Genomic DNA, 14,686 nt, shown 5'->3' on the forward strand with positions numbered 1-14,686 from the left:
ATTTGTCTTTGAAAATAACAGATCTACAAGCTCACAACGCGTCGCTGTGAGCTTGTAGATGTGGCTTCTTTTGGGCTTTTTTTTCACAGACCTGGTTGCTTATTTCTCTCACAGGATGTGGCAACACTACATACATACACTCTCTCTAGCCAGTGTGTAGACTCTCATGATCGGTGCTGTTGTTACAGAAACCTGCGTGTTCTCGTCCTTTAGGAGCAAACAGGAGCAACAACAATGGCAACATCATTGAAACTCAACACCGGTGGACTGGTGCCCGCCGTGGGCCTCGGGACGTGGAAGGTGAGTATTAATACTTAGACAGATTCACCAGTCCGTTCGTGTTTACTTGATCGTATCGCGCAAACCGCCGGGTGTCGCTGGACAAAAATAACAGATCTACAAGTTACAGTAACAACCTCGCGATGCGTTCTTTTTTCATCAGAAACCCAACGTTTCGTTCGTTTTGACCAGGGAGGCAGCGACACAATCGCACGGGTTTAGCCGCAAGCAACTCTCATGAACTAAATAGGATCTAGATAGATCCTATTTTTAATGTCTGGCATCTAGACATTCAGTACCTACCAAGTCCTATCTGATTGTATTTAAACGACCTTAAACTCACCAACATTGCAGCTGTAACTCTTTCTATCTGCAAAGTTTTAGTTTAATAAAAATCCACCGTAGACATGTTATTATGGGCAGGCTACTTTCTGTCAATAAATTCCGTGCAGGTGATTATTTGGAAGTTTGGAAGCGCTTGTAGGAAATCACTCAACCGTCTTCCGCAGGGTCATTACCATGCAAGCTTGTGATGGACATTTCCACCAATATTACATTTTTGCCACAGACATGCAAAGCAAGTCATCAGTAATATTACCAAAATCACATAGGCCTAGCCCTAGCCCTAAATATGTATGGCCTCCTGATGTGCCATTGTGTGTACTCTATTCCACAGCTCTACACATTTAAAAACGAGACACTTATCAAACAAATACAAATGTAATTATTTTGTGGGGAAAACCAATCTACAGGCTCACAACATGTTGTGAGCTTGTAGATCAGCAATTTTCTTTTCTTTTTAGCCTATAATGACATGCCCAAAATTGGGATGTCATGTCAGGGTTTAAGTGGTTGGCTATTCTTTCGAAAATCCGGAGACTGGGAAGTTATCCACTGTGCAGTTCTGAGGCAGGCATTAAATGTGGCATGGTCCCATTATATTCCATGTTTGGGATTTCAATAATTGGATCTTATCAGTACAGACAGTGCTTTCATCTTACATTGCAGGAGCAAAAGGACCATACTTGAGGACAGGAAGAGATTAAGCTCTACCAGCTAAACTAGTTTTTAGTTTGTCAACTTTAATAGTTGTGGTTTCCATTAAGGTGAACAGGTACTGTAGTCTATGTTGATGAGAAAGTCTCTAAGGTATGCCGAATGGAACAATGGAAAATGACTTTTAGTTATGTACAGTACACGATGAAGGGAGTGGCAGGATTGAAAGGAATGGAGTGTCACAATAGTTTACCCTCGGAAACCCAGCCTTTTTTTTTTTTTTTACAATAGTTTGATGCAAAAGTGCCTGAGGTGAGGAGGAGGTCTGATGGTGAGGCAGTGGATCAAGGGTTTTCATGGATTATGATTGAGGAGTGTTATTATGGTTATTACCTTATTATTTGACACTTTGAAACATTTTCTCTCAACTGACATAAATCAGCTTTACTTGTCCAGCTCTGCCCTCCTTTGCCTCGGTGCTCCTTCTCAACAGATGACATGCCATCTGTTTTTGCTCTTTTCTTGCACCATTTTTCATTGTGGTCATTCAGATACCGTTGAGTTTAATTGTTTCATTGTCTGACACACACACCTCATACACTGCATGAATCCATTGTCTTAAAAAATAAAAATACTAGTATCCCACAAAAGATTGAATGGACATTTTGACATATCTTGTCCTCACATGATGCAATCATGTACGTGTACAACATACAATACCACAAATCTCCTGCAATATATTAATAAGCATGTCATACCGACACTTTGAGTCACCAAAATTATTCAAACACATTTTTTAAGATTCGATTGTTTAAAATAGGTTTTTACATTATAATGAAAAAGTATAGGCGGTATTTTTCTTTAAAAAAAAAAGGAACACAAGACTGCCACGGACATGTCGTTTTTTTATTTATTCATTTATGGAATTTATTTTATTTTATTCATGGCATACTTTTGAAATATGTTGGAATTCATTGAATTGATAAAGTTGTTTTTATTTGATTTATATTTTATTTTATTAATCTTTTGAAATAATATTTCAGTTTTTTAATGGAAGACACAAAAAAGGATATTTACTCGCGACCCATACAAATTGGTCCACTACCCAAACATGGGTCCCGACCCACTGTTTGGGAAACAGTTCTTTAAAAGTATGAGCGAATGAACACAAGATGTGTTTATATTTAGATGTCAAACCAGAGAGTATGTGAGCTGAGGAAATAAACACACAGAAAAGGGGTCTGGTTCCAAGAAAGATAGAATTCCACTGTGCACTGTAAATGAAGCCATTGTATGTAACTGAGAGACTATTTTTTATCTCACATTTTCAAGTCTAATTTTATTTATAGCACATATTACACTACACACACACATTCACACAGTAGGTAGCCTATTGGTCTGGATAAGAGGGTATTAGTCATTTGAATCTGCTGGTGGTAACTGTTGCAGTAAAGGATGCATTTTTTCAGAGTGTGGCTGACAGGCAAAAGTCAAAATATTTACCCCCCTATTTATCTTCACAACCTTGTCTTGTAAAGTCTCCCCCAGGCAAAGTGACCGAGGCAGTGAAAGCAGCCATCTCTGCAGGCTACAGGCACATCGACGGGGCGTTCGTCTACCAGAATGAGGCAGAGGTGGGCGAGGGAGTCCAGGCTATGATCAAAGATGGTGTGGTCAAAAGAGAAGAACTTTTCATGGTCAGCAAGGTAGGTCATCGTGTGTGGGTGAGTCAGTGTGCATATTAGTGCTGCGCTGCCAAATGAAACGGATGCAACCTGAAATGCTAGCTTTTAAACAGGCTATGGTCAGATTAACCATGGTGTGGAATTTGCCTATGCACACTTGCTGTTCACTTATTTTACCTGAGAATTAAAGTGATTGTGCTTTAGTTTTATCCTTCCCAGATGCACTTGGCTGTTGAGTAGTAGTAGTAAATCTTTATTTCGGTCCATTTAAAAGAGCAAAAATACATACATACATTAGAGTCCACTTATACAAGTGGCACCGAAAAGGTGTAGGCTGAAGCCGAAGCTTATTTTGCCTACTTATTTTGAGTTTAAGACCTCTTTTGACTCATGTTTTCTCTCAGCTGTGGTGCACCTTCCATGAAAAGTCTCTAGTGAGGGGAGGATGCGAGAAGACCCTTAGTGACCTCAAACTGGACTACCTGGACCTCTACCTGATACACTGGCCCATGGGTTTTAAGGTACAGTATGAATAGCCCTGTATCCTGTCTTCGTCTGAGAAAAAAAAACATTTTTTCAGCAATTTAGTCAATCAGTATTTGATTGTTTATCCGACATGTGTACATAACTGTTCATCTGTCCAGCCAATAAACTGTTGCAGTGGAGTTGCCATTTGCCTTTCTATTTCTGCCTTGCCTATGTACTTTTTTTGACTGCCGTCTGCATTCATATTTTACATTCATACTGTTTTGTTTCTGGTTTCCATGTTTTTTGTGGGGACTGTGGATGAACATGAGCATCTTTGCTAAATCTGTTGCATTTACTTTACATTTAGTACTGTTCATTAGTATGCGCTGTCCCGTCTAAATAAACAAATTAAGTATACACAATTTATGCTTAATCTGTATTTAGGCCTGCTTCCTGCTGCCATTGCCATGATTTTCATTATGCTTCTGTCATTGTTGTGGTTCTTGTGGAGTCGTGGACACTATAAAATGTGGATAGTATCTTAGACAATGTTTCGTTCATCAGCTCAGTAGCCTTGTGGTTAGTGTCCGCCCTGAGACTGGTAGGTCGGGGTCAAATCTCTGGCCAAGTCATACAAAAATGGTACCCAATGCCTCCCTGCTTGGCTCTGAGCATCAAGGGTTCGATTGAAAGTAAGTCCCTGTTAAATACTAGTTCCATGTCCAGGGGGTGTACTTGCACATAAAGCTGCCTCACGCTACGGAAACAACTCCTGACCAATTGGCCACATGGCTCAGAAGTCAGGAACCGTTGGTTCCAAAGGCTACTTCCTGACCCGTTGCCTCTCCTATGTCTCCTATGTCTAGTACGTTACTTTACGTGTATGCAAGACTGTTCCTTCTCTTTTGTTCTTCAGGCTGGCAGTGAACTCTTTCCTCTTGACAGTGACGGAGAAACCATTAATGACAATACCTACTTCGCAGACACATGGGAGGTGAGTGAGAAAGAATAACATAAGGCATCTACATTAGAGGCAGGTTTAACCACTTCAACCTTATACCTTTGTCTCTACACCAAATCTCTTCGCTGAAAATAGTGATCTACAAGCTCACAACATTGTGGACAAATACGTTTGGGGATGGAGTGAAAATTCTTGTTGCTAACAGCCAAATTGCAACTCCTCATTGGAATGTATTCAATTTCAAGGTCACCATTATTTAATATATCACTGTTATAAAAGCAATAATACATAATAGACACACATGATAGTATATGGCACATAAACCGTCTTTATTTGGATGAAGGGGTGATAATCTTATGCTGGTCATCTTGCGCTGACCAATCAGCGCAAGATGATGTACCTCTGCGTGCTTAACTATCACCATGAGCGACCTCAATGCAGAAGGGACTCGAAAAACTTGGCAACTATGGACGAAAACATAATACCTGCCATTTGTTCTCAGCTTCCAACCTTGGCCAACGATATATACAGTATTGTGTGTAGGTACACTATGTTGTAAGCTCAATACCTTATTAGAGATAAATAAATGTGACTGACTGCAAGACCTGGCACTCTTTTTTTTTTAATGTCATAGTTCGAGAGAATGGTTCATTCATCATGTGAGCACGTTCACTTAAGCGGCCTGTCTAAATGTGTGTCTCATTTGATCTCGTTCAGTGTAGCCTTCCTGCATGTCTTCTTCAAACGTCAGATTCCTCGTTCATTTTGTTAGGGTTAAGCTCCTTACACACCGGGGGCGATTTTTTTCATGTGAATAATATGTTTTTTTTAAAACCTTATAAAGTCAACGCAAGCTTCCATGGAGCGAAAAAGCGAAGCGAAAATGCGTCTTTTAATTATTCAGAACAAGTCCGAATTTTGCGTATATTCGCTTAATCGCCGGTGTGTAATGACCTTTAAACCTTGGCATTCTGCCACTAGATGGCATGTTATTTCTACCTGTGCTGCCCCAAATACTGTATCTCTTCAATGCATTGCTTTTAACAGTTATTGTTGTCATTGTATAAATATGTTTATATGAATCATTATATGTATGTATGACCTGGCTGTGTCCAGTCTAGAAGTCAATTTAAGACTTGTTTTTAATATAGTTTGCCAATTCAGTTTCGCTATATAAATACAAAAAAGAAAAAAATGGGAATGTGGTTCAAATCTAATTAGCAAATATCAGTTTCCATGTTTTTTTGTTTTTGCTGTTCAGACTTGGTTCCAATCTAATTCCAATCCGGATTGGGGCTGCCATAGGAAATGGTGATGAGGTTTGATCTTTTTCCAGGCCATGGAGGAGCTGGTGGATGCTGGTTTGGTCAAGGCTATCGGTGTCTCCAACTTCAACAAGGAGCAGATAGAGGCCATCCTCAATAAGCCAGGCCTCAAGTACAAGCCTGCCAACAACCAGGTACACCATGTTTGAGTGGGGTATTTGGTTTGCAAATACCCCACTCCCCACGCATTAAAACATAATACAGGCTCACAGTAAATAAAGGGCAAAATATATAGCATACAGTAGATTAATTGGGGTCATGGGTTAGTGTGTCTATTACAGCTCAGCAGATTTGCAGCAGGTGAGCTAAATGACAACAAGGTTTAGCTCATGGTTGCCCTACACATGGTTTACACTCAGAAGTGCTTGACCTCATATATTTTAACCACTTTCAACCTGCCGTCCCTGTTTTGGGCATTGGTGAAAAAAGTTCAGAACATTTCTAAAAAATATTTGAAAATAGCCTATCTACAAGCTCACAACGTGTGTGTGTTGTGAACTTGTAGATTGGCCATTTTCGCTTATTTGTCGTATGGAAAAGTAAGTTGTTAAGATTCAGACACCATGAACCTTGACCTATAACCATAATCATATAACCAGTCCACTACTCATGTCACGATATCTATACTGTATATATCGCCCAGCTCTGACTGGAAGCTAAACACTCTAGTTACCAAATGACAGGGTAAATGGTCACGAAAATAAGGTGCAAAGAAAAATAATTAAGTGCAACAAAGTAACTCGGATACCAGGTGAATATCAAAACTAGCATATGTCTAAACAATGTGCTTCCTACATAACATTCTTAGTGCATTCTTACATTTATTGTATTTATTGTTCCAGTTGGTGTTGATATGCAAGACTCGCTGCTGAACAAGAAAATAGCCACAGTCTTTTATCAAAAAAAATTGATTCAAGAGGCCACAATGGCATTAAGATACCCCCTTCCACCCACTCCTGGTTTAATTGGAAATGACCAGGCTGGCAGATCGATGTTGGTTTGGAACTGGTCAGAGCAGTGCCGCCCTCAGGGCTATGATAATCAATTAGCTGCTGCCATTGACCTTTTATATCCTGTTTCCAGATCCAGTCACCATAAATGTCCTCTATGGCTGGCTTCAGCTTTCTTATTGAATTACAACATCCTCCTCAGGCCCTTTTAAAGGCTGCCTGTGCTTTGTGTCTCTGTGCTACATACATTTAGGGTTAATCAAACTAATCTATTATATAAAATAATAGATAATAAAATAAAATAATCAATGAACCTATACTAAGGCGAAAGGTTTCAAAATAATATATATATTTTTTAAATAGACGATCTACAAGCATACAACACAATGTGATGTGTTGTGAGTTTGTAGATGGCAGTAAATGGCACTATGGCAGATTTACAAACTCAAAACAGGTTGCGTTTTTGAAATAGGGCACAACAATAATAATAGGTAAGATTTAAATAGCGCTTTTCTAAGTACCCAAAGTCGCCTTACATAAAAGAAAAGGAAGGAACCAACTTTATTAAGAAAAAATAAAAACAATAAAAAGATTAGTGCATGGGTTGGAGAGACATCTTAACTCGACCTCAGCTGGGAAAAGCTATCCTGAAGAGGTGGGTTTTGAGTGTCGTTTTGAAGGAAGGGAAGGAGGGCTTTAATAGCCTGTGTAGGTCATGGAGAATGGGTGTAAAATGGTCTCTCTATAATGTATTTTTGTAAGTTTGGGTCCAAGGCGTCTCAAGCTAAAACGTTTTGGGAACCCCTGGTTTGTTCTATTTATATACCATCCATTAGAAGTTCAACACAAAAGAACTTGATCGACCACCACCACTTCCACTATATACCACCCATGAGAAGTTCAACACAAAAGAACTTGATCGACCACCACCACTTCCACTATATACCACCCATGAGAAGTTCAACACAAAAGAACTTGATCGACCACCACCACTTCCCTTTATTAATTAGTGCATTTGTGTGTCTTTTTTTGTGTACCCAGATTGAGTGCCACCCGTATATGAATCAAGAGAAGTTGATCAACTACTGCCACTCTCAGGGTATCTCAGTGACAGCCTACAGTCCCCTGGGGTCCCCTGACAGACCCTGGTGAGACCCAAAGTTAATGTTCTGTTTTCACACATTTACACTATCAAAGAAATGCACTGTCAAATCTTATTGCAAAGGAATCCATGCAGTCACTGTTTCAATTACAGGGCCAAACCCGATGACCCTTCACTCCTGGATGATCCCAACATTAAGGCCATTGCAGAGAAGCACAAGAAGACGTCCGCCCAGGTAGTGCTAACCTTTTTTGACGTCAGACACTGCCCACGCTTGGTGTCACAATGTAGACTAGTTGAATTGGACTGACTCATGGATTCAAGTTCTCAGTCGCCACAGTCGCCACGACTGATTTCAATCAGTCACAAAGTATAAGTCAGGCTTTACTTGGGAGATGTGTTTCTTGGACGAGGTGACGCATACAGTAGCGCTCTCGATGCAATATAAACGGTTAATGAGGCCCAAATAAGGCTCTTTATTGTATCCCATGCCTACATAAATACATCTATATTTATTTTGGGGGTATGATGTTTGCATTGTTGTTTGTGTTTTTTTTTTCCTCCTGGATAACGGTGGATAAACGTGGATCTACTCCATGCTATGCATGCTGTAATGGTATGGGACAGTAGGTCGGGAACACGTTATTAATAGGCTATGAGCTTTTTTTGTTGGCACATCATGTTTAATCAAAATACAACTAGTTTACTTAGCGTATGGGACATGTTCTGTGTTTGCATACATCAGCATAAACACACATCATAGAGTTGTGCGCTGCGCGCATCAGAGAAGGTGCACGTCAGAGATTACATTAATTTGGTGTCAGGCTTATTATATTGCAGAAACTTGTTATCTGATTCTCGTCAAACCGGGCTGGAATTTTGAGCCCGTGCAGGGTTCTAATGAGAGAGATCCGTACCGTAATTTCCCTAGCCAGTTAAAATGAAAATCGGTTTCACGATTTTTTTTGTCCAAAAATGGTCCAAACTAGAAAAATCTGATTTCTGATTGGTCAAACTAGCAATAGAATACATGTTCAGAACCATCTTCCATAATCCATAATGGTCTTGAATATTTCATAAAAGAAAAGGTTAAAGCCTCAACCTGCGATTGTTTATAAAAAAAAACAAGGAACATGAGTTTAGAACGATAATACCAAAAGATCCTAATTTTACATAATGTGCTAATAGTTTGGGTGCACAGATCGCAGATTTGGACTTGGCCTTACAAAACTTTTTAGTCGTGAGATTGTTTTGCTTCTATCCATGCTGACTGCATGGACCACGTGTCTGTTGCGAGACACACAAGGGACCCACTTTCCATATGTGATTGTCCCTCTCTAACTCCCTACTTCTGTTTCAGGTCCTGATCCGCTTCCAGATCCAGAGGAACGTGATCGTGATTCCCAAGTCCATCACACCACAGCGCATACAGGAGAACTTCCAGGTATCTGGGCTAGGTCTAGGCTCATTCAAGTAGTTTTCCAGTGAGAGAGAATGTTGTGAGTGGTAGGTTCAGACTTCTGACTAGACTAGAGCCTGAGTGATGTATCTGTTTGGCTGATATATCGGCCCTTACTCGACCCTTTTTGTTATCTGCACTTAAAGGGTTAGTTCAGATTTTGAATATTTTCTGTAGGAAATACTTACCATTAATGTAGTGGTTGCAAAGGTATTAATTGATTGCCCGAGTTCCGTGGTCAGAGTTATGGTCCGTTTCTGATAAATATGAAGTAGTTCCGGTAGATTAGTTTTCGTTCAATTTCGACCTCTCTGTCACATGGTACTAATGTTTGTGTCCAGAATCACTGCGCCGCGGCAGCCTACTCACGCACAAAATATATGACACAAAAAATTATGTGTCTCGATTTTTTTTTACTTTACATTTTTTAACCTTTTCATTTCAAAGCTAGCCGACCTACAAGCTACAACATTTGTACAAGCTTGTAGATCGGCTTTTACATTTTAAAAAGAAAATGTTATAGTGCTTAATTGGTTAGATAAAATATATTTCAGTTTGTGTATTTTATAATTACTTGTTTGCTTGTTAATTGTATAATTATAGTTAAATAAATATATGTATTCTTTATCTAAGTTATTTGTGTTTATACTTAAGCTGAATGTTCTCATATAGAAACTTTGATCAAATTTCAGTTTTACAAATTGATTACAGGATTTTGCACCGGACCCATAAATCTGGCCTCTGTCGTGCCGCTAAAATGCTATGTATGATCGCCACAGGTGTTTGATTTTGAGCTGGCCGAGGAGGAAATGAAGACCATATTAGGATTCAACAGGAACTGGAGAGTGTGTCCAATGCAATGGTGAGTTCAGTATTTAATGTAGGTTTTTATTAGCATTAGTGGAGTCAAAAGCACAACAGATGATTGTTTGTGGTGTTCCTTTCTAAGAGCACTTTCTGAAGACAACATAATGATTTGAAATGATTTTTGTTTTGTTTATTCAACACAATGATTTGAAATCATTTTTGTTTAGTTTATTTAACAGGCCACAACCATTAGGCCATATAGCTTCCCTGGGCAGGAAGATATTAAGAACAATACAATGTAAATAATTACAAACCATAAAAGTATCCAAATTTACAAAAAGTGGGTCAGAATAATCAGTTACTCATTCAGGTCCCTAAAATAATACATTTTCGGCAGCAAAATGTCTTTCTCTCCACATTGATCACTCTGAAATGTAAACAAAATGGTAATGCAATATGTTTCACTATATTGGTCATACCACCCACTGAATATTTGACCATGAATAATGTGAGTTGTTAAAGGTAGGGTAAGTGATTTGCGTTGGTTAAAATAATTGTTAAATAGCTCTATATTCTGATAGTACTCATTGCTATAGAGTGTTTGTTCAGTATTAGGAGTCTCCTTGTCTCTCCACCTTTTTATTAAACAGAAAATGCATTTTCGTTTCAGTTTCATTTCCAATTTTATCCAACCAGGACAGATAACTCTATCAGGATACAGATTAAACAAGTGAAATTGGAAGTGATGACACTAAGAAATGAGCAGAAAAAAATTGGAACTGGAACACTATACAAATTAAGCTTAAAAATGGGTACTTTCTCCTGATTGGCTGAGATTTTGACACAGGGAGAGACAGGGAGACTCCTGTTACATTACATTACATTACATTACAGTCATTTAGCAGACGCTTTTGTCCAAAGCGACTTACAATAAGTGCATTCAACATAGGTAGGGAACGAAACTACTAATCACCAGAAGTCTTGCTTCTGGTGATTTGGTTCCTGTAAAAACAAGCAACCAAGAGTATGCCTAGCGCTAAGGTAAAAGTGCAATATATCAGCTACCTACTTTCTTAAACACATGAGATAAAATAGCCAAATCAAATGAGCACGAGCTAATACAAAAGTGTATCGACTAAGCAAGATCCAATACAGCAATACAACAATAGTTCCTACAACTAGTTAACAACAAGTAGGCCAGGCAAAGAGGAAGGGTATTGTTTCTTGAAGAGGTGGGTTTTCAGCCTGTGGCGAAAGATGGGCAGTGACTCTGCTGTCCTGACATCAGTGGGAAGTTCATTCCACCACTGTGGGGCCAGAACAGAAAAAAGTCGTGACCGTGTCGATCGACCAGAAGGACCGTTGAGTGGCGAGGGAATCATTCGCCCCGAGGTGGCAGACCGGAGTGGTCGGGCAGGGGTGTGGGCATTGACCAAAACCCGGAGGTAAGAAGGAGCTGTTCCTTTCACTGCCCTATAGGCTAGCACCAGGGTTTTAAACTGAATGCGAGCTGCTACGGGGAGCCAGTGCAGAGAACGGAGAAGGATAGTTGTGTGAGAGAACTTGGGGCGGTTGAACACCAGACGAGCCGCAGCTTTCTGAACAAGCTCCAGAGGTCTGATGGCAGATGCCGGAGCACCAGCCAGGAGGGAGTTGCAGTAGTCCAGGCGGGAGATGACAAGAGCCTGGATGAGCACCTGGGCTGCCTTCTCCGTGAGGAAGGGGCGAATCCTCCTGATGTTGTAGAGGAGGAATCTGCAGGACCGTGTCACTGATGCGATGTTAGCCGAGAACGACAGTTGATCGTCCAGGGTCACACCCAGATTCTTCGCAGTCCGAGTTGACGTCACCACAGCGTTCTCAATGGTGATGGCCATGTCTCGGTGAGGACAGCCCTTCCCCGGGATGAACATCAGCTCGGTATTGTCCAGGTTGAGCTTCAGGTGGTTCGTCGACATCCACTCCGAGATGTCAGCCAGACAAGCAGCAATGCGTGCCTCCACTTGTGTGTCAGAGGGGGGGAATGAGAGGATCAGCTGGGTGTCATCGGCATAGCAGTGGTAGGAAAAGCCATGGGAGTGGATGACAGCACCAAGAGATGTAGTGTAGAGAGAGAAGAGAAGAGGACCCAGAACCGAGCCTTGGGGAACCCCAGTAGTGAGCCTGTGTGGTTCTGACACAGACCCTCCCAGCATCACCTGGTAGGAGCGACCCGTCAGGTAGGATGCAAACAGGGAGAGTGCAGAGCCTGAGACACCCATCCCCTCGAGGGTGGAGAGGAGGATCTGATGGTTCACTGTGTCGAACGCTGCAGACAGGTCCAGGAGTATCAGGACAGAGGAGAGAGAGTTCGCTCTAGCGGCATGGAGCGACTCCGCCACTGCCAGGAGGGCAGTCTCTGTCGAGTGACCCACTTTGAACCCAGACTGGTTGGAGTCCAGGAGGTTGTTCTGGTGGAGGTACGAGGACAGTTGTTTGAACACAGCACGTTCGAGAGTTTTAGATAGGAAGGATAGAAGGGAAACCGGTCTGTAGTTCTTGACTTCAGAGGGGTCAAGTGTCGGTTTCTTGAGGAGGTTCTGTTACTGAACAAACACTCTATAGCAATGATTACTATCAGAATATAGTGCTTTAACCTTTTAACAAAATACTTTTTGTTTTAACCAAAAAATATCACTTACCCTACTTTTAAAATGTCTATTAGAAATATCAATACAGTAAATACAATAGAAACAACATAATAAGCATTAGGACAGTGTGTGGTACAATGGGCTTTTAGAAATGTAACTGCACTTCATACAGCATGATGTCATTTTGTATATACATGGTTAAGTTCAAAGTTTTATTTATATAGCACGTTTCATACATCAAGTGCAGTTCAATGTGCGTCACAGAATAGGTTTAAAAATAAAGATTAAAAAATCCGGAGGATAACAGCAAAAGAGGAAAAGAAAACATTTAGAATAAGACAAGAAAAACAAGAAAATATAATAATAAAATAATAATAAAACAAAAACAAGTTGTCAGTGGAACCTTGTATACCCATAACCATTACTTTTTGGGAAATTGTCTTCCAATGGATTTATTTAGTCACACGCTCTTGTTAATTAATACTTTTCAAGGGTTTGGTATTTATAAAACCCACAGAGACTTAACCGCTTTCAACCTGGTGTCCCTATTTTGGGCATGCCATTATTATAGGCATAATGTTTCAAAGCTAGCGAAAATAGCAGATCACATCTGTTGTGAGCTTGTAGGACTTTACAATGTCGATATGCTTTGGCAAAATATGACAATTTCGATTATTTTTCTGTTTTGTTTTTCATCATACAGGAGCACGAAACACAAGGACTATCCTTTCAACGCTGAATTCTGAGATGGAAAACAAGAATTTTGATGCTGCATTACTCATGAAATGTTTTCTCATTCGAACCTCTAGTTTTGCCAGCATTGATTCGTTATAAAACACACCCACCCACCAGTTACTGAGTCACACACACATGCCCATCAGTTACTACTTAATATAGTTGGAGAATAGTCTTATGTAGCCAGACAATCATTGATATCTGCCTACTAATACGCTTGGAAATTCAATGAATGGGCTAAAACTGAGTGGAAAAGTTCTGAATTAATTAATAAAATATCAGGCATCACAGAACCATTGCAAAAACTATACGGTCAGTGCTCCACTGTTCTAGCCCATATATCGAAATTAGAATTCCCCAGACGTATCAGTAGGTGGAGATCTCTGATCGGCTGGCTACGCGAGACTAGCTGGAGACTGACCCTTCGTTAAGGGTCAGTTGGTTCGTTCTGCTGAGTCATCTTGTGTCATACACATATACACCCACATACACAACACAATTGAGCTTTTGTCTTTGTCTTCCACATGATCCCAGCCTGAGCCCTCACACTTTTCATGGCCTTTTCTTTTACTTCCAAGCTCAAGCGTGTGTGTGTGTGTGTGTGTGTGTGTGTGTGTGTGTGTGTGTGTGTGTGTGTGTGTGTGTGTGTGTGTGTGTGTGTGTGTGTGTGTGTGTGTGTGTGTGTGTGTGTGTGTGTGTGTGTGTGTGTGTGTGTGTGTGTGTGTGTGTGTGTGTGTGTTGCAATGCTCTTTTAAGTAAGCCCTTAGTTCAACATAGCAAATAACTGACATGCGTCCCAAATTAATCTTGGAGTGACTGTTGTGAAAGGTAAGTTAAGCAGTGGGTTTAATGTGAAATCAATGTGCATATCATTTACCTTTATATAATAAAGTATTTTTCTCTTGTAGGATAATGACGTCTTCAACTTATACGAGAGCACATATTATTTTGTGTAGGATTTCACTGAGAGGAATGAAAAACGTTTACAGTCAATGAGGAAAACTGACAAAACAGGTTCTCTCAGCCAAACTAGTTGAAACAAACAAGTTGCAGTTAGGTCAAAACAAGACCGATATTGCACAATGCTCTACATGTATCAATGTACTGTTTTAATAGACACTCCTTATGTCAGGTTACAAATATTTTGAACACTATATGCCTTAGGATGACGAAGCTTATATCTGGCCTCACCAAAGTCATGTGTTGTAGTCTTGTTGAGAAAGAATTGCTTTCAGTTCCTGTGAGTTCAGTTCCATTTTTTGTCATGATAAAGAATTATTTGCTTAAAA

The 14,686-nt window shown here is 40.2% G+C and overlaps 1 protein-coding gene across 1 annotated transcript; it reads left to right on the forward strand.

Moving 5' to 3' along the window:
* Positions 1 to 146: 146 nt before the first annotated feature.
* Positions 147 to 14,686, forward strand: LOC311039532 (aldo-keto reductase family 1 member B1-like). Its single transcript, XM_084049468.1, has 10 exons — positions 147 to 300; positions 2,814 to 2,981; positions 3,365 to 3,481; positions 4,345 to 4,422; positions 5,726 to 5,848; positions 7,706 to 7,812; positions 7,920 to 8,001; positions 9,127 to 9,210; positions 10,005 to 10,087; positions 13,366 to 14,686. Exons 1-10 carry the CDS (start codon positions 235 to 237, stop codon positions 13,406 to 13,408), a joined length of 951 nt encoding a protein of 316 aa, XP_083905594.1. The 5' UTR covers positions 147 to 234; the 3' UTR covers positions 13,409 to 14,686.

This window comes from Gymnoscopelus microlampas (genome assembly GCF_963454915.1).
Source record: "Gymnoscopelus microlampas genome assembly, chromosome: 23".
In the NCBI taxonomy this organism is placed as follows: domain Eukaryota; kingdom Metazoa; phylum Chordata; class Actinopteri; order Myctophiformes; family Myctophidae; genus Gymnoscopelus; species Gymnoscopelus microlampas.

Coding starts and splice junctions, on each gene's coding strand:
- LOC311039532 (XM_084049468.1), top strand. CDS start 235: ATGGCAACATCATTGAAACTCAACACCGGTGGACTGGTGCCCGCCGTG. Junction 4,423..5,725: donor ACTTCGCAGACACATGGGAG/GTGAGTGAGAAA, acceptor ATCTTTTTCCAG/GCCATGGAGGAGCTGGTGGA. Junction 9,211..10,004: donor GCATACAGGAGAACTTCCAG/GTATCTGGGCTA, acceptor TGATCGCCACAG/GTGTTTGATTTTGAGCTGGC.